Source organism: Micropterus dolomieu, linkage group LG11, assembly GCF_021292245.1.
Source record: "Micropterus dolomieu isolate WLL.071019.BEF.003 ecotype Adirondacks linkage group LG11, ASM2129224v1, whole genome shotgun sequence".
NCBI classification, from domain to species: domain Eukaryota; kingdom Metazoa; phylum Chordata; class Actinopteri; order Centrarchiformes; family Centrarchidae; genus Micropterus; species Micropterus dolomieu.
The window spans coordinates 19,744,750-19,765,110 of NC_060160.1; the positions used below are offsets into that span (position 1 = coordinate 19,744,750).

Below are 20,361 nucleotides of genomic sequence, written 5' to 3' on the forward strand. Positions count from 1 at the left end.
GCTTCTTGGAGGAGCCAGATATATGCTTTAAACTGAATCAAAGGTGGTGGATAGACTTTTTTTCACAGCCCTGATCAATTTGCATAAGGGAGAAACTCCTCTGTTGTTTCAGTAGCAGCCTTCAGCGAAACTAGCCGAGCACAGATTGATAGAAATACTGTACACTACTTGTAGTGCTAATGCTTAATTTCTAGAGTATATGCCACTATTCAGCAATACATTTATCAACACAAGCTTTGAAGGCCCTTGGAGGCTGTTTGCTTGATCTCACCCTGGACCCAAAATCTTACATAAGCTGCTTTGCTTATTCAAAGGCAGACTGAAAAGTACCCAGCGCAGCGTCTAGCGATCCTCACAGAACAGCCTCCCAGCTACACAACAGCGTACAACACCAGCAGTTTGGGGCCCAGCGCGGAGCTCTTGTCTCCTCTAAGCCAGCATATGTCAGGCCGAGTCTGTCTCTCTCCCGTCTGCCTACCACTGTGGCAACAGCAGGGGAACGTCTCTGCTCTGCCAACTGCCTGGCATCACACACACACACACACACACACACACACACTTTCCAGAAACCCACTGTAATACTGGTAAAGTCCCTGCTTTTGCAATGAAAATGCAGCAGAATTATAGATGGGTGTATTTTAAAAAGAATGTAAAAACTAACACTCAATCTGTCATTGAAGTATAGCACTGCATGTTTGAAACACTGTCACTCTATGCTGACTTTGGTTACTTGGTGATTTGTTGGACTGGATATACTTCTAAGCTCTCTGAAATGTATTGTCTGAGCTCTGCCAGAAGAAGTTCTGACAACTAAACAAAGTCTTGTGTATTATGATACAGTGAAAGGTTGGTTTGAAGGCTATAGAAACAAATTTGAATAAAACACATCAATTACAATGGGTTAAGAGCCTAACATCACAATGGTGCAAAGATGCATATGGTTAGAAATGTGGATTGTATTTTATCAAAAATACAATCATTAGCACAAAAAAATAAAATATATGCTATGGTATGGTATCTAAAATATGTTTCAACAGAGTGCTGACGACATAGGGACAATGTGTATATGTATGTGTGGGAGGGAAAGATGCAGGTCAGGCCACAGCTGGGTAGTAATAGGGAAATCAAGCCACACTGACCCCAGATTCACCCTCTCTTTTCTGAATATGTCAGCACTGTGCTACAAAAACAAGGTACACGCACACATATCAACAAAACACACATGCACACAAAATATTCTAATCCAGAGAAATGTACTTTGTAGTTACTGCTATCTGATACATCTCCCTGGGCCATCCCTATAACGATGCCAGGCACACTGGCACAATCACTCAACCAAAAATTTTCTAAGTCATAAAAATAGATTTTTTTAAGTGAAGCACACTGTGTTGCATTGATTGTTTGTCTAGTGCTGTATTAATTAAATAAAAAGCAGCACCATTTAGTTGGTTGATTATCCAAAGTTTTTACCAATAGTCTTAAGTCTTTAGGTCAGTGATTTGAATATAACATTGGCAACGCAATGAAGACTAATGTTCAAGTTACTGGCACCAAAGTTTGATAGTAAAGAGCAGCAGAGTTGTAGCTTTTGCTCAAGATGAGTTTACCTTTATGAACAATTTACTTATAACCACCTGGCACTAAAGTAAATTCTATATGACCACTAAAGACTCTTATCCACTTTCACATCACATACCATTTCACGGCTGCACCAGCTATTCATAAATCCATTACTAAGTTTGTGTGTAAAGTCCTTCCTAAGTTCTTATCTACTGGCTACTTTCAAGCTAGTGATTTACTAAATCATGTTGTAGCATACCATAGAAACTTTGAAAAAATGTCTTACCTAGCAAGCATTTAGTATTTCAAATGTTCGAGTTAAGAGTTAGTAACAGCTTAGCTGGAATTATCTGATTATGCTAAGCTAACACATTTAGTGTTTTAGCCTGCACATTATTAGCATACAGCTCCGTAATTTGTGGAGTGTTATTTTCATGAAATGTAATATCTTTACTCTTTTACTCATCAGTCTAAACAGGTCATATGTATGCAAGCTAACGTTGGTTTTGTCAGTTGTTTATGTTAGCTAGGTAACAGTTACACCTGGCAGTGTATGTGTAAGTATTTTGTAACAACCAATATGTAGAATTTGTTTGTGTGGTCAACCCGTTATAATTTAGTGATATGGAAATCTCCACTTAATGTTGAACACTTAAGTCAGAAGTAGGCTACGTTTGAACTTAGGAAGATCTGGTGCAATTGGTAAATCTCAACATTGTCATGGGACTCAAAGCAAATAATAATTTATAGCTAAACTACATCATGTTGTGACAAAACATCATACGTGAATCTGCATAGCCACAGTTAATATCCTGTTCCTCATGTACTTCCTCTTAACCGGAGACTTGCAAAGTTTTAATTGTTTGGGACTTGCTGCTTACATCCCTCTGGAATGCCTTTGCTCCAATTATTTCCCAGTATTTCCTAGAGGGAGTGAATGCAGTGTTGATACTGCTTCAGGAGACTTTCAACAACACAGAACTTTCCAAGAAATATGAAAATAACAAATATTTTCTTGTATTAAAGAAACTAGTATGCAGATATTTTGTTTTGGCGGTTTTTCTATCACTCCTCATTAACTGTGGTTGAGGGCGCTACTTGAAAGGGCCTGAGAGAAGTATATTAGATGAAAACAATGCAGTATTGTTTTGTGTGTGTGTTCAAGACACTGGATGTATGCAACAAATCTAGATTTGTCAAAAGCAATAGGGCAGAGGGCAGGCAAGCAGTGGACATGAGGGAAAAAATATACACAATGAATATTCTTCCCCGCTCACAATTCAAAAATACAACAGTACTATTGTGAACTTGGGTATGTACATTTCCCTTGGAAATAGAGAGAATTGTAATAAGTGCATAAGTGCATTTCTCTACACATTTTGATCTAAGGAGTTAAACAAACCTTCATAGTTTTTTCTACTGCATTGACATAATGGAAATGTTGGCACAAGACCTGCATGTTTTCAGCTTCAAGTAAATGTCAATATTTGAAAGTTGGCAACAGGAACATGAGATACATAGGAAAGTTGTTTGAAATGTGCATGTTAATGAGGTGACAAATGTCATTCTTCCACCAATCCAGGCCAAGTAAAATGTTTGACTACAACCAGATTGGGTAGAAAGCTGCATTTTTCAACACTGACCAGTCCAGAGCTTATAAGGGCTGCCTGAATAACCTTGAATGGGTGATCAGTGCCACATGCACATAGTTGAGGTATTTCAAGCATTGGCACTTTAAAAGTTTTGAACTTACAACAATTCTGTGATATTTAGCTCGGAATTAACATTTACCCCCCCCCAAAAAAAGTCATAATATAACCTTAAATTATTGAAAAATACTGAAGGGTTACTAACTTTTACCATTTTTTAACAACTTGAAATAAATATAATTTCTCTCATTTACTCTTTTTAGCTCAAAGGCCTGGTTGCTGGTAGGTTTTCAAAGCTGCACTTTTTTAAATGGCACTTTGCAAATGCTGAAAAACTACAGACGTACCCATCCAGGATATTGGATGAGAGAGCTTGTAGGCTGGGTATCATGATCACCAGCAAACCAAGGAGAAACCCAACCAACCCATGTCAGACATACATTTCTGCTAACACTTATTGGCAATACGAGAAGAGGGTTGGCACATCCTACAGACCAATGGTGTTGGCGATGGGCTCTGAGGATGGCGAGATCGAGATCAGACAACAGATGGATAAAGGAAGAGTAGAGAGCATAGCAGTCTAGAAAAAAGGCTAGTTTTAAAGTTGTTTGAATGTGGGAGCAGGGAGACGTGTAGGCCCTGGACCCTATCTTCTCAAAGTCTAGTCTGAGCCTCGGGAATATAGATCTCGATGCTGTCTGCTCGCTCCGAGGCTGAGTTCTGCCTGAAGGAGGCTGCCCGCTTAGCGGCCATGAGCCGCCGCCGGGCCTCCTGTCGGTGCCTGTCTGGGAGGTCCAGGGATTTCTCCCTCGTTATCACACTCTTCTGTCGAACTGTCTTCTTTGGTACAGGAGCTGGTGGCTTTAGGAAGAGGAGAGAATAATTAAGTGTTTGTACAAGTTTGGTAGTGATTTGACAATTTGGAGGGGACAGCAGTGATCAAAAACACCAACAAACCCAGTGTTCAAGATTTTATAGTCTCTTTTAGAGACTTTAGATTTTTGCTAAGGAACTATGTAAACATTTTTGGGGTGGGGAAGGTGGCTGAAAATTATATTAACCTTTTTTTAAAGACCGCATGATTAATATTTTCTTTGGATCCTCTTCTTGACGCAGAGAAAAACTGCCTTCAAAATTTAATAAATATAAATATAAAAAATAATACAACAGTATTGAGTTGGTACAACTCATTTTGCATTCAGAACTGAGAATGTGGTACTCCCATTTACACCTTATGTTAGGCAGGACAATAGTTCTCATGTAGCCATTAAACTGTACATCATCTGTGGATTTTTAGTAAGAGTGAAAAAAAAAATTTAATAAAAAAATAAATCTTGGATGAGAAAAAGTTAAAAGACCCTCTTGCTTTCCTCAAAAATATCACCCTCCAAAAAAAAGAAAAAGAGAAAATGCCCTATTTTCGGCCCTGCTGTCCCCTTATGAGTTTTTAATATTCCCTAAATCTAAAATGTTCAATCATGTATATTTAAATGAAAAAATATTCTTGTGTTCTTATATTTCTATCAATATGTTTTGCCATCCACAGGATGGCATTGGATCAGTTCCAGTCTTTGAGGTTTTCTCAGAATCATTATACAAAATACATGCAACTAATGCCTTAAGGCCAGTGTTGGGCAAGTTACTTCCAAAATGTAAAGCATTATAGATTACTAGTTACTGTCATTTGAGAGTGATTAGTTATATTACAATATTACTGTGTCTGAATTGCAATGCTTTACACTACTTTTGCGTTACTCTTGAGTTACTTTCACTGCTATTAATGGCCGCATTATTCTGATAGTAAAATGTTCCTACATAGGTGGGTTCTAGTCTTAGTAGTTTGCACCCTCCCTACAATCTCAACCACTGGATTCCAGAAACAGGAAATAATGTTACTCTTTTACTCATGGATTTATTTTTCTGCTGCTGAAATGTTTCTCGGTGTTGGTGAATTATTAAAAAACAAAACACCCTTTAATTTCGGATTAAAATGTGTCATAACGTGCGTTACTGATATTGTAACGGGTAGGCCTAATATTACCGATTTTCTTTTAGGGTTGACAGTGCCATGGTGATCCCTCACCTTCTTCTCTGGGCTGTCTACTGGCCTCCAGTTGTTGCTCTTGATTTGCTGCAGCTGGTCAAACTTCACGGTGACGTCGTCAATGGAGAGTTGCAGTAGGTCCCAGAACCCAGCCAGGTCCTGAGAGGTGGGCCGCGGCATGGCACTGGGATCCTGAGAGGGATGCACGTGAAAGGAGTTACAGCAAAGATAACATTAACGTCTGTGATGACATTAAGAGCCAAATTGTTGGTTCAGTGCCCGTAGCCCAGATAATAAGCACATATTCAGACAAAATAGTCATGACCAAACTAGTTGTTGTAGTTCACCTTAGATCCACTAGATGTCCTACTCAAAACAGGATTCAGTGCCGGTTTTGGGGGATTTGGTTGAAATGGGGGATAAAAACTTACGATGGTGACCAATCATGTTGTAATTCTATGAATGAGCTCAGAAATAATAAAGTGCCTTTGTTAGTTCAGGCCTTTCATCACTTGATTTCTGTCAGATTGAGTAGCGCCTGCATTGTCTCTGCAACAGGCCTGCAGTTGCCGCAGATTTTAATGAGTCAGGAGATTGTGTGCTAATACTTGTTAATAATAGAATTTTGAGGTCACTGTAAATATATAAGTCCAAATCTTTCTGTAATGTTTTGAGCTGTTTTCCATTGATTTAGTCATCCTGGCTCCACATGTTCATTTATTATAAACCCAAAAAAGTCTACATTTCTGCTTGCAGACGTAAGGATTACAGATATGAACAGAGATACTTGAAAAGAAAACACACAAGCTGTTTTGTTACTATAATACACTAACACATAGGAACGCAATCAGTAAATGCTGAGTATGGTTATTCAATATATGAACTATGTATGTGTATGACATGATTAATTCAACTGGAAATGAGTTCTCTGAACAGAGCCAACACGTTGCTATCGCTGGACTGATCTATGGTATAACACTGCTGTGAAGGACAGCATTGTATCAACAATGGTCTCATCATACAGGGAGTTCATTACACACCACACTGTACAATTTATTCAGGACATTTAATACAATATGGTGCTATTAAATATCAAGGCCACGGGCTTGCTTTCTGTATTTAAGAGGCAATGTATAATACATGAATGACTGAATTTCTTTCCACGATGACTAAGAAATCAAGTACTGAGGAAAGCTATTCATGTGTTCCAAGATAAATGTTATAAACCTTTCAGACCTCTGGGTGGGCTTCAATAGGCTTCAGTAGTATTTGTCAGATTTACACTGATCTGTTCCTCTGCACCTACTGTATGTTGTTGTCATACTGTTTTAACAAGAATTAAATCAAAGAGATGCAACATGGTATTTGATTTTGATTTTAAACATTCATGATCCCATAAAAGCAAACTGTTGGGGCCCCTACCGGTGGCGTTTGTTTAGTAACCTCGCCACCAGTGGCGTTTTGCACAGCTGTTGGGTTTACTGGTTGACATGGATAAAATCACTGACTTCGGTTTAGGCCAAGTGGGAACCTCTGGGTCTGAATTTTGAAGCCATGAAGAAGTAACTTAATCCTGCATTCTATCTAACGGCCAGCAGGGGGCTACTCCTTTGTTTGCAAAAAGAAGTCTGGTTCTATTAGAAATAATAGTAAAACAACCGTTTTCACCTGATTTATTTCCTCAGTAAACACTTTCCTAATGAGTTTGTGGTCTAATGCATAAGTTTCAAGTGTTCTTCAATACCGCACGATGTTCATTTATTAAATTATGGTCCCATTTAGAGGAAAATAGACGATAAAGAAGCGTATGCTTTAGGGCGGGACCCTGTGATTGACAAGTTGCTACCATGGCGAGCTGTCAATCAGACTAGATCAACTCATATCCACGCACTGTGTAAATTTAACCAGCGCCGTTGAAAAAGCTTATTAGGAGTCGGCTGTTCATTTTCCTGGTAAGTACGTTTTGTTTTAAGCCTGTTTTTAGCTAGCCAAAATTAGCAGCTACTTACGGTTAAAATCACAGCTAATGTGAATTACAGCTGCAGCTAGCTAACCAAGCTTGCTAGTGCCACCATTGCGTCCAAATATGGTCTTGACCGGTGCCGGTGGTTGCAAAAAATCAACATGGCGGCGGCCTATCGGCCAACCTCGCTTCAGGACGGTAGTCCACAAAACAATGGGTGACGTCACGGTGACAACGTCCGCTTCTAGACTCTTGTCTCCTTTAAGACTAATAGTTAGCTAGCTAAAGCTAACGAAGCTAATGCCACTATGTAACTTCATTAAAAAAAGATCAGTCTTGTTTCACACGGGAACCGTCCCAGTCTCCGGGGTAAAAAGCGGCAACCTTACTATCCAGCACACCCTACCCACCACACCCATCACCGAAACATAAATTTCTATTTATTATAATACCTGACCGCCTTTGTTGTGTGTTGGCGTTGTACAGCCACTAGAGGTCGCTGCCACAATAAACTTAAGCATGAGTTGTAATTTTGTGTGGCTAAAACGACCTATATGGTCGCTTCTCTGTGGAGGACAGGCTCATCACGTTAGGCAAGCTGGGAAGATATCACACTTCTGTTATCTGTAATTACCAGGAGAGTGCCTTAGCACTTTATCAGCTTTATGCTGACCCCTGAACTTGTGATGTTCTGTAAACTGTCTCAGAAGTCTTAATAAGGCTTCAAATATCCAGAGCTGGGAAGATTTAGGAGGAGTCAGTGATTTTTAAGCCCTGGCAGTGTCAGTGTGTGCTTTTAATCCTGGAGCTCCTCCCAGAGAAGAGCTCCATGCACACTGTTTGTCTTTCTTTTAAAGCATTTTTAAGTCAATTTTTATGAAAGTTGATCCAGGAGGTAGAGAGAAACAAGCTGATAAAAGACAAGTAGACAGCTCTTTAAGCTTCCAATTTGGGGGCATCTATTTAACAAATAAAGACAAAGTATGAAATGAATATTGTTCCATGTGCATTCATCAAGTGAGGAAATGCTTTTTCTAAGTTGTTAAGTTACCTAAGCCCTTTGCTGCGTGTTGTCCCCTCTCATTCCCCATTTCCAGATGCTATCCACTGTCCAAGCTCTCTCAAATAAAGGAACACAAATGCCCCAAAAATATCTTTAAAGTTAACATCTATAATACGGCATTTTTCGGTGGTACAAAGCACTTGACTTGGTCTAAAAGTCTGGTTTACTGTATGTAATCACCATACACTTCCCACCTGAATGAATGACTATTTCTGCTGCACAATGCAAGAATAGCAACACTATCTATCATAACTCAGCACCAACTTCATTTGAAATATTGGGTACTTGGCTTGGATCAATAAAATGAGTTGTGAACAGTGCAAAAAAAAAAAAAAATGTTGCAGAAATCCCTGACCCTGTGTGTGTTCCTACAGTGGATGAGCAACAGAGTGGCTGGTGCCTGAATACTGAGGTATATTTTACTGTAAACCCAGGTTTGGCCCTGTTCTTCTCTTCTCAGGACAAAGCTGCATCACTGAAAATACACCCATCCATGCTCATATATTGTTCATTTCAAAACGTTCAGGTGAATGCGCTAGATTGCTATCGATTCTCAGTGTTGTAGCTTTCCGCAATCAATGATATTTGGGGAGTTTTGATTCAGTTAGTTAGTTAGTGCCGGCTAAAGCATTAAATGTGTATTGAAGGTTGTTGGTGGAGGAGTGTGGAAATGTTTCTAATGACAAACGTTAATTTCACAGCACATCCAGTGTTTTTAGACTCTTGTGCTTTGTTCACTCTGCAGCTGCATCACTCGTTTTTCTTCATTCACTTATAGTTAAAACATTTTTAATGGATTCTCATAATGTAAATTCTGACCTGGAGCTTCTTTACACCCTTTTCCTTTTGTTGTATGCTTTACAATTCATGGATAATCATAAACAATTTATGTAGAACAACAGAAAGATGCACTGTCCCGTATTGTCAGTGATTATGTGTAATTATGTAGACGTGATTGTGAGAGTATTGGCAATAGTATTGTTTCTGTGGTTTCCTTTGTTGTTATTGATATATATAAAAGATAATCTGATAATATTTAAGTATAACCCCCCCCCTAACATTTTCTAAAATCACGTAAGACAGTTGACATACAGTAATTATAACCACATCACAATTTAGCCAAACTAGGGTTAGCATGGAGGACAATGAAAAATATAGTTAGGAAGACAAATTTATTCATACAAATCTTAGAACACACACGCAGCCTTGTGGCACTATTGTTGTGTGGACCTGTCATTGACATAATGCATTCCCTAGTCCCTTCCCCTAACCCTAACCTTAACCTAATTCTAACCTGAATCGTAAAAAAACAAGTCTTAACCCTCAAAAAGACCTTTAAACTTGTGGGTCTCCAGCATTGTAGTCCCCACAAAGCTGTTGGACCCCACAGGTATTGTGGAATCCTGTTTTTTTCTTACACACACACACACACACACACACACACACACTCTATTTGATAGTTGTCTTACCAGGTTTTGCTGACACAGCCAGTAGAATTGCTGGAATTTCTGAGACATGAGCAGCTGCGCGCTTCCCACTGCACTTCGGATTTTGCCTAGAACTGAAACACACACACAAACAAACTGTGTACTGCATATCAAGTAAAACACATAAACTGCAGTGCCATACATTCAGTACAGTACATTTAAAAAATATCCATCTTTCAATCTGCCTGCACAGTCAGACATGTATGAAGTGTTCAGCACAACACTCACTTTCCTCTGACAGGTCATTCTCTTCAGCTTCTGCTTCCATCTCCTTACACCAGCCCTCCATCTTCTTAGTCTCCGTGTGGAGCAGTTGCATGAACCAGCTCCCATCCCTCCTCAGGGACGGGGACGCCCTGCCTGACTCGCCCGACGAGACCGCGCTCTCCCGTGGGGAGGGGGGTTCCAGCTGCCAGGTGGTCTCGCTGGTGGTCTCCCTGGGACTGGGGGGTTCAGTAGGGGTACGGTAATCCTCACGGTAGCTGAAGAGCCCCTGTGTACGTACAGTTCGCACCGCCCCGTACTGGGTGGGCGTGCTGGGCTCTGAGTGACGCTGGAAGCCCCCTCCGAACTGCAGGCCTTTGTCCTCCATGAGAGGGAAGCCCTCCAACTCCATGTCAGCCTGCACAGCTGCAGTCACACTGTTGGAGCGTTTGAACCTGCCCTGTCTGAGGTAGAAAGACAGATGAATGCACACACAGGCTGCAGTGGCAAATAATGGCAAAGACAATGCACATAATAGTGAGCCTTTAAAATTGCGGTTTTCTAATGAGCTTAAAATCCCAGAACCATTATCTCACCCCTTCTTGTTGTCCTCCACCTGGATCCCAACAGAGTGGTACTCCCGCGAGCCTTTGCTTTCAGATTCAGAGTCCGTGGCTGCTTCCACCTAATGCGAAGAAATGATATGAACCAAAAGTGTTTCTCATTATGTGAGCTAGCATTCCCCTTTGCTTCTGGGTTTATTGGTTTGGGACTGCACAGAGCACCTGAACTGTACACAGCTTGTCAGAAAGTAAACATTGTATGATTTATGGACGCAGCAAAGGCAGCAAGACTGAAGAGGTTCCCTAGGTTTTTGCTAGGTTTCTACTGAAATTATTCTGAAACTTTAAGGAGATGTGCATTATATTCCACACTATATACTGTGTTGAAAATGCCACTTTCACTGGAGCACCCCATATGTAATTCAGGTCATAGGATTGATCACAAATATACAGCTGCCTTCATGAAGCAAAAAAAGGAAGGTATTGAGTATTTTGCTGTGCTATACTTTTTAATTACAAAACAGTTTTCCCTAGAGGTAGGACACTGTTAGGTTAAATCTGCACTAATCAATATGTTTACATGAACAATAGGTCAAATGACTCTGTGTAATGGGAAGGTGCACACTTGTAATAATGAACCGACAGAGAGTTTTCACCTGACTCTGCAGTTGCCTTCAGCTTTACTGAGCTTTTGAGCGTCTTTCAGCTCATTGTTTAGGTTTTACACACACCCCTCTAATCAGCATCCTTTCTGTACACATGCGGTGCTTTTAGTGATAAATCTCCTGACTCTATTGTACAGTACCTGCCCAGCACCAAAACATGAGACAGACAAAGTTAGCAACTAGCTGCTGTTGTAAAAGCCTTTAGTAGATATTTTTCTCAAAAGTTGGTTTAGACCAAACTAAATCTAAAAGCTGAGTAAATATACGACCTATTCATCAGGTGACCAGAAACATGACTTCAAATTAAAGCGTGTCCGTGTCTGCTCACTGTTTCCTAGCAGGTTAGCCACACCGACTTTATATAGTGATAATACACAAAAAACTGGTAAAATTCTCAATACTTAAAGTTAGGTAGTGTGGATTGGTCTTTGTCAAGTATTCAAAGCTGTGTGACCATAGTTACACAGTGACAGATGGGGCAACATTAGTGCATATTATGGGATGGGACAGAAGAGTGACTGATGATGATCCTGCCTGCCCCTGCATGGCTGCAATCCTGATCCATCCGCCCAGGCTCAGAGACTCTTTATCGCTGCCTGCACCTCTCCCCGGAGCCCCACGTTTTACCGGCTTTATGGAAGTCCTGTCAGAGCTCACCATTTTTGCTATGCTTTTCTATCTGTCACCTTCTCCTTGTTTCTCCTGTTGCTCATCTCTTTCTTGTTTAATTTCTTTGCTTCGACTTGGCTCTTTGTCTAGCATTCACAGTTTCTGCTGGCTTACTGTCACTGTCATCTGTTTCTTTCTTTTGCTGTCTCTTAAAACTGTCTTTGTCTTTTGTGTCATTTCGGTATTTCTTCTTTTGTGCCCGCTGAGCCTATTTTCATTGTGATTGTGCCAGAAATGGTCTGCGAATCAAAAGTTTGATGGTACAGAGTGGCCAGACATACAGAGAGAGAAGTAGGGTCACTGTCCAATACTTTGGTTCAAGTCCAAACTGACATTCTCATCAGCCTCAAGTGTACTTTGTGCTTGGTGCTAATTAAATGTTAGCATGCTAACACCCTAAACTAAGATGGAGAACATGTTGAACCTGCTACACATCAGCATGTTAGCACTGCTGAGCCCAAGTACAGCTTCAAAGAGCTGCTAGTGTGGCTAAAATATAAATTTGTGTATATTCCTGTACAGCCAGGATTATCATCCTTGCCTTTTCCACCAGGATGATTGCCTGAGCCATCCAGAAATGTCCATATAAGCCCTTAAGAGCGTCTGACAATCATAAATCTTCAGCTCAATGCAGTGTTATGACTATGAGATTGAGTCACAGGCTCTGGTTCAAAATAAGGCGTGCCCCTGTTGTGAGGAAATGTCAGTCCTACCTTTGGTATGGAGTGGTCAGTATTAAAGCTGGGGAGTGACAATTTTGGAGAGCCTTTTTATATTCTGTCAGGCCATTTGGGAGATGCTGTTAGTGGATAGGAAATGAGTGTTGAGCAGCTTGCTGAGGTGACCTCCATTACTTTGCGTTAGAAGCTGGGCAAAGTCCACCTCATGAAAAGAGAATGAGTCTCATGTCCGTGATGGATGAGGACTGAAGGAAGACTGAACATTGAGGAGGCTGTGAGATTTATGTCCAATAGGCTTACCTACCCTGCACATGTTTTTTGTACATAGAGATACACCGGTGTGCACACATATAAACACGCACTGCATCAGTAATCACAGTCAGCACAGGTGGGGAAACTGAGCATCAGCAAAAAGCTCAACAGAGTCACTGTGTCTTTCATCCAAAACACACAAACACCACCTGGTGACTCTTCCCAGCCAATGTGTTTAAGGTTAAAAGCTTTGACTTCCTATTCTGTACGACCTCATTATGGCTCCAATTAAAACTACATTTGTAAATAAATCAATCAGTACTTTAGAACACAAACATGTCTTTGCGTAGGGTAGCAAAAGGTTATCTAAGGCGACAATAAAGTGGTCCTTGTGGACTACAGGAAGTCAAAACAACATTTGTCCACAAGGTCAAAGAAGGGGTGTCAAAAAGTAAATGGCAAATTATTAGAGAGGCAGGCTAATTTAGGTGAATTATGCTTTTTATGTCAATGCAACTGAAGCTGTCTGCAATATAGATAAATCTGCATCCTGCTGCAACACATTTTAAGCAACAATATCCCCTTTAAGTTTTATATAGCAGCCAAGGAATGGAAAGCAAAGGCAACATTTTTTTGAATATCACAGTGATGGTTGCCCTGGTCTAATAATTCTGCCACCAGATGGCTTTTTAGAATTTCAGGAATACTGAGATCATGAGTTGGATTTTTTAATGAGTTGGATTTTAACATCAGTAATGTTTTTGTTGTGTTTAAATGGAGCAGATCAAACAAAAAAATCCACCATATGTAAGTTTTTAACCTTTACTGCACCTGCACGCATCACTGAAGCCAATATAAATATCGGTTGCTCTCACTCATACACATTTAATTTCTCCCTGGCTACTCGTTCCTTAAATTCACCTTCACTTCTGCTTTTTAAAAGTGTGTGACTGGTATGGTGATGAGTATGTGAGGAAGTCATACAATTGAGTGAAGATGAATCAGTGTTTTGCATGTGAGCGAGTGAGTCACTATGTTTACATGAGACGGATAATTAATGTAACCTGGTTTCTATGAAACCCGCAATTACATTCAACTGAGTTCTCCCCCAACACCTACTATATTTTTGAAACAGGCTTATTTAAACATATTTGTTTTTCTTTCAGCTTTAATTGGATTTAAGTGTTGTGGATTCTTGATTGTTTTAATTATTTAGGGGAGGGGCTAAGTTTAAGTGAAGCTAATCAAATCTTCTCTGAGGACAGGCAAACAACTCATTTGTAAAGCTTGGGGTGGATGACCATAGTACAAACTTAATCAAAGTTTGAATCTAGTGACCATTAAAATATCATTATTCACATACAATTTTAAGACATAAAATGCAGATATCTTAGCTGTGCAAATATTTCCAGGCCTGCCAATGTGACTTTACAAAGACATTTCTGTTTTACACACACACACACACACACACACACACACACACACACACACACACACACACACACGTATAACTGTACTGGACTAACTTTTTGGTCAGTAATCAGGTCAGATCACGTTCCTTGTTTACATGATGTTTTATGAATCATGTTTTTGCCGACAGTAACCAGGTTACTTTAACACACTGAATTCAGGATACATTACAGTAAATCATTTTAATAGGCTTTAATAGGAATTTACACATTAAACTGAAATGTAATGTCTGGGTAAATGTTGCTGCTGGATATTCTCTAAGTTTGGATGTGATGCAACGCAGGATCAGTCGACTTTGAAGGCATTTATTTGTAGGCTGACTCTCTGATGGCAAAATCTGACAACCAGCTGTATTTGGGTGTTAGACCGATCTCCAAAGGACATTCTTAATATCACCTGAAATAACCCCACAGCAAATTACCCTTTAAGGTGTGCTTGATTAATTTTTGCAAGAAACTGGAACAGAACCCAACGACATTTAAACGCTTCCAGAATGAGATTAATGAAGTGGGATTTTTTTCTTCAAATATTTGAAAGGTCTTAAAGTTCAACTTTGCCCTGGACTAAGCAAATTGGACAGTCAGCAGACAAGGGAGTGAGCGTGTGAATGTATAGATTTATGTGTGGGAAAGAGAATAAATATTGGCATGAAATACTAAGTATACGGGGAAAGACTAATTGAAGAAAGTAAATGTGGACGAGGGGAAATTATGATTAAGAGGAGTTGAGGCTTAAGAACAGTATATGAACCAAGAAGAATACAGGGAAGAACATTACTACTCGCTATGTACAGAGCAAGAGAAGATATTGACAATGACTTTCAAATTCAATGTTCTCAAATTCACATATTAACTTTATTCTGCTTTGAGCCCTGCGATGGACTGGCGACCTGTCCAGGTGTACCCCGCCTTTTGCACGATGTCAGCTGGGATTGGCTCCAGCCCCCCCGCGACCCTGTACGCAGAATAAGCGGTTGATGATGGATGGATGGATGGATGGATTCTGTTTTGATTAAATGCTATAAATGGCCCTGAGGGAGGGGCGGATTGGCCATCGGGACGTTCGGGAACATTCCCAAACATTGGCACAAGAGGCAGCTAAATGCGCCAAATGAACCGACCTCTTCCTTGGTGGAAAGATGATGTGGCAGGCGCAGGTGAGGCAGGAACCAGCACAGAGACAGGTACACGATAAGTAATGCATTTATTATATACCTAAATGATTTATATATGCATTTATGTATAGGCATATAGGCTATATTATATATATTATAAACAACAATGTGTTATCACACAAAGACAACTATAAGTGAGGACTGTCTTTGCATTTATATTAGCTGTTAAGGGTCAGGTGATGCAGAGGGACAGAGTGATAATGACCCCAGTCATGTTGATGAGGAGGGAGAGAAGGAACAGGAGGAGCTGCAAGAGAAGGAAGAGCAGCAGGAGGAGGATGAGGAGGTCAATGGAACCAGCCAAAACAGTGACAGGTACAGGGGCAGTGTGCAGGACTGGGTAGGCAATCATATTACTTATTACAGCACAGGGGAAGCTGAGCCAGGGATAGGCCTACTCAGAGCTGAAGATGAGGGATTTGATTTTTATGCACACACATACACACGCTGCTCTATTTTATGGGACTGCATTGTTTTGATTATGTTTAAGTATTTTAGCACTCTGACTGACTCAGGCTTGCCTGACTTGGTCTTGTTCAGTGCAGTGGTGCCTTGCTAATACAAACTGAGGTGGCAGGTGTCATCCTAAAGTTTCTTGAAAGTCTTAAATAATCTGATTGACTGTATACAACAAAAACACTAATATGTATTAAAATAACTGCAAACAAAACTTCTCCGAGCCCCCAAAGGGCGCTCGTATAAAAGGCCTCTCCTGTCCCAGTACCTGCCCTGAGGTGATGGTGTGAGCTGAAACAGTTTCCTCATTCTTTGTTCTGCAGCAGACCTGCAACCTTTAGACTGCAACAGGAGATCAGCAACGCAAGAACCTCAACTAGTATCAGAGAATGAGGCTGACAAAGCCAAGATAAGATCACATAGAGTCGGAGGTGGAGAGAGACAAAGAGAAAATGAAAGAAAAAGGAAGAAAAATCCAGAGAAGGGGAGAGGGAGCGTGAGGAGAGAAGAGAAATAGAAATATAGTAAGTGGAGGGGGAGTGAATGAACCACAGAGTGAACTACCATTCACTAAAACCTGCTCCAGCATGAGTTGAATCTTAATTGATGGGTTGCGGTAAGATGACTCACTCTTGCTATTTTTAGCTTCTTTAAAAAGAGCAACATTTCTGAGATGAGTGTATATGTGAGTTGTAAGAATTTTAGTACTCATTTGATACTATGTGAGATGTCTTCCTTATACATACTGAGAGACAAGACTAACCTGTATCCCTATAGAGGATCGAGGTGTCTTCAAGTACTCCTCTGCCTTGGACACCAGGATGGCCTTGTCACAGGTGAGCACCGAGCTGTGGCTGTCTGTGGACGGGTGTCTTTTTCCAGCCATGACTCCGGCTGCCTCCATGGCTATAGTCACAGCCTTGGCACTGTCCAGGCTGTCGTTAGAGTTGTAGAGGGCCCTGCCTGGGCCCAGTCCAAGGCTGAGGCCTTCAGGGGCCCACATCCCACCATGAGGGTGCCTCCCCTCGTGGTAGGCGTCCTGGGTGGACTCAGTGCTGCTCTGGGCCGTGATGGAGATGAGGGGTTTGGAGGTGGTGCGAGGCGGGACCGGAGGAGGGGTCTTCTTGTAGTTGGGTGTGTAAGTGATGGCTATAAAAAGTGGGAAAGACAGAATGATTTAAAAAGTCATATAAAAATACTTACACTAATAATATATTCAGTGTGTATTGCTGCCATTATAGAATTCTATAAATGCATTTACATCAAAGTGAATTCTTGTGATTAAACAAATTATTATTATTATTATTATTTTTATATCATTTGTGAAGTTTACCTGATTTAGCCTATAAGAATGTAATGTAAGTTCATTCCCTAAAATTATTAAAGACCTATTCTACGTAAAAGAGGAAAAAATTATCTTGTATTGTTTAGTTTGTTTAACAAACCTACTCTACTCTACCCTTATCACACTACTGATAAAGCTACTGGGTCTTACCACACTGTTCTAAGCCTGCTTTTGTCCAAAGTATCAAATATTTATTTCACTGCAGCATGGTACATGGTATGTTTGTGACTGTCGACAACATAATATCTCAAGAACAATATATGGCAAAAAATTAAGCACAAGCCATATATGCTCAGCCATTTGTTATATGGCAACAAGCAATTAAGGACAATAATTTCCAATGTATGTAATGTATTCCAATTCATATCATTGCTTAATTAACTTACTTTTATTACTTAATGACCTCATTAGTATATGAGGTGAGTTAATATATCATTACGATTAAAATGGGACATCAGGCAGCGGGTTGCTTAATATCTATAAGCATAAGTTATGTTAAACTTTGTTAGTTCTTGTAATTTTCTGTTGTTGTTGATCATCAAGCTCCTAGCTGAGTGAGTTCTTTCTGTTCAAGATGTGTGTTTGCATGAATCTTTCTTTTCTTTTTTAAAATTTTTAGTCAATTGAGTAACATAAAATATCAAGACCTCTTTGATAAAAGACACTCATCAGACATGATGGTGGGGTAAAAGCAGAGACGTAATCAACAGTATAGTATATGCGGAGGATCCTGGTGAGGAGGTATTGCTCAAGGAAGCTTGACTACTCTCATCTTCTTATTCTGTCCATTTCATGACAGAAAGGGTGGGGGGTGGATTACTTTCTTTCAAGTGGAAATGAGAATGTGGACTTAATCCACAGAGAGATGGACTGAGGAATGGGTCATGAATGCCTTTTAAGCTTTGATGTCTTTTTATTTTCGAGCAAGGCTTTAGGAGAAAAGCTAACTCAGTGTTGTTACAGACTGAAACATCTGAAGCACGAGGTACGTTTAGTGTGTTCTGATCAAAGCTGAGGGTGTGCCAGAGGTACCTCGGAGCCAAGAACAGAAGAAAGAGAGAGGGCAAAGAGGAAGAACACTGAGTCACGCTGCAGGTTAAGTTATGGGTTATCGTTTTCCTTGACAAAGAGGCAAACCGTGTTGAACTCTGTTTCTGTTCCTGGCTTACAAATGTTTACATCACACAAAGCAATTAAGAAAGTCCTTATGAGACCAGAATCTGATCTATTTTGAGTTCTAATGAGCCTCACCCCCCACTCAGTCCCCCCAAAGTTGTGGCGTAGAATTAATAGCATGTCACCCTAATTATATTGTAGCCTGAACAACACCATTACAGAACAAACATTCATTGTTGTCTGAAACCAGGGAAATATCTTCTTTTTGTTCACAACCCCTTTTAAAGAGAGCATCATTCTGGCGAGAATAAATCCCAGGACTTCACCTCAAACCTGCAACACCTTTTGGCGTCTTTCTTGCCCATATCGGCTGTGTTTATAAATAGCTAGAGACGTCTGGTCCATGAAGAGCGTTCTGCTCCGGGGGCTTAATGACTCCTGCTGCTGTCCATTCACAAAATTAACTTCTCATGGATGAAGAGATGCATTAGTGAAGAACAAGGAAGATGGGAGAGAGAGAGAGAGAGTGAGCGAGAGAAAGAAAAGGGACGTAGAGGTAAGAGAGAGAACAGGGGCAGACTGGATCTGTGCAGACAGGAAGGGAGGGTGGGAGAGAGGGCTTGTGTGTGTGATAGAGGATAAATCAGGGAGTGAGGGGAGATCAAGGGAGGAAAGAGATGACCCATTCAGGGGGCATGATTCAGCAGGAGGACCAAAATAGAGCCATTATTAGCCAGCCAGTCGTGCAAAGGGGAGTCATACTTCTTGCTCCCATCTTGGCAGTGGCAGTATTACTCAGCATTTAGATTTCATCAGAAGAGAACACAGCCAGTGCACACTCACTCACTCACCTGCTTGCAGCAAAACTGAACAATGTTCTGTTCTATGTACACCACTGCAGCATCAACTAAATGATTCACAATGATCGTACAGAAATATGAAAATAAAGTGTGGAAGTGTGCAAGACCCAGACTGAAAACCTTAAGTGTGAAGGACACAGATTAAGCGTATCAATTATAATATTTAACTAAACATCATGGTTTACACCTTGCATAGACTGTCAGCAAAGAAGTGAAATGGTCAACCAAGGATGGATTATCAACCAGGCAAGTTGGGTAACTGCTCCTGGATCCCAGATCCCCAGACCTCCAAAAGTCCCTGGTTCACTGTGTTTTCACAGTGGTAGTGTGTACAGTAATTTAATAAATTACAAATTTGGCAAGGAATTTGCACCACTATAAGAAAAATCCAGATTATATTTTAGTTTATGTCACTGGTTCTCAAATTGGCAGCGGAGTGCATTATAGTTCAATGAATTTGGCTGATAAGATTTCCTTCCTTCATTCATTAATTCATGAAGGAACAAAAGCCAAATGAGCATTGCTACTGAGATTCAGGTTAGCAAGACTTATTCAGACAGTAAAATGACATGTAAAGTAAAAGATGGTCAGACTTTGGACAAGAAAGCAAAGAAAAAAAACTGTTAGTCAAATTTGAAATATGACAAAAACGTCCTTAATTAAATTCAGTCAGCCAACTAAAATAGATAATGTGAATGTAGAATATGTACAGCTTTAGATATTTAGTGTATAGGCTCTGACCTGGTCTCTCCCCACTCCCTGCAGTGATGAACTTGGTGTTTACTTGTGGGAGTAACCAGGTTAGACGAAAACTTACATAAGATATTTTTTGGATTCCAAAGGGGGCTTGACAGAAATAGTTTGATAACCAGTGGTTAATATTGTACTCATATGGTGCATTCAATATTTTTATAGGCATTATTCCCAAATAAGGTGGCATTTACTCAAACAGCCTAAAACCCATGCAGAAAACCTGTAGTGATGTAGTACTGTAGTACCACAGAATAACTTGTCACATGCAAGAATAAGATAAACACAGCCATTTAGCATCTAAACAATCAATAATAAATATGTATTTATAAACCTTTCCATGACATCAAGATAAGCAAAAGGTGCGGGTGACGTTTCAGGAAACAGTATG

General features: G+C 40.3%; 1 protein-coding gene across 5 annotated transcripts in view; it reads right to left on the bottom strand.

The window, feature by feature from the left end:
- Window positions 1-936: 936 nt before the first annotated feature.
- The window catches only part of dlgap2a (discs, large (Drosophila) homolog-associated protein 2a), a 127,896-nt gene continuing 108,471 nt past the window's right edge, over window positions 937-20,361 (bottom strand). For all 5 annotated transcript variants that reach the window (XM_046062044.1, XM_046062043.1, XM_046062041.1 and 2 more), the window contains 6 exons: window positions 16,663-17,048; window positions 10,567-10,655; window positions 9,995-10,434; window positions 9,749-9,840; window positions 5,293-5,445; window positions 937-4,070 (listed from right to left, as the gene is read on the bottom strand). In XM_046062044.1, coding sequence (XP_045918000.1) covers window positions 3,864-4,070; window positions 5,293-5,445; window positions 9,749-9,840; window positions 9,995-10,434; window positions 10,567-10,655; window positions 16,663-17,048 — 1,367 coding nt within the window. In that variant the 3' untranslated portion in view covers window positions 937-3,863. The remainder of the gene's footprint in view (window positions 4,071-5,292; window positions 5,446-9,748; window positions 9,841-9,994; window positions 10,435-10,566; window positions 10,656-16,662; window positions 17,049-20,361) is intronic.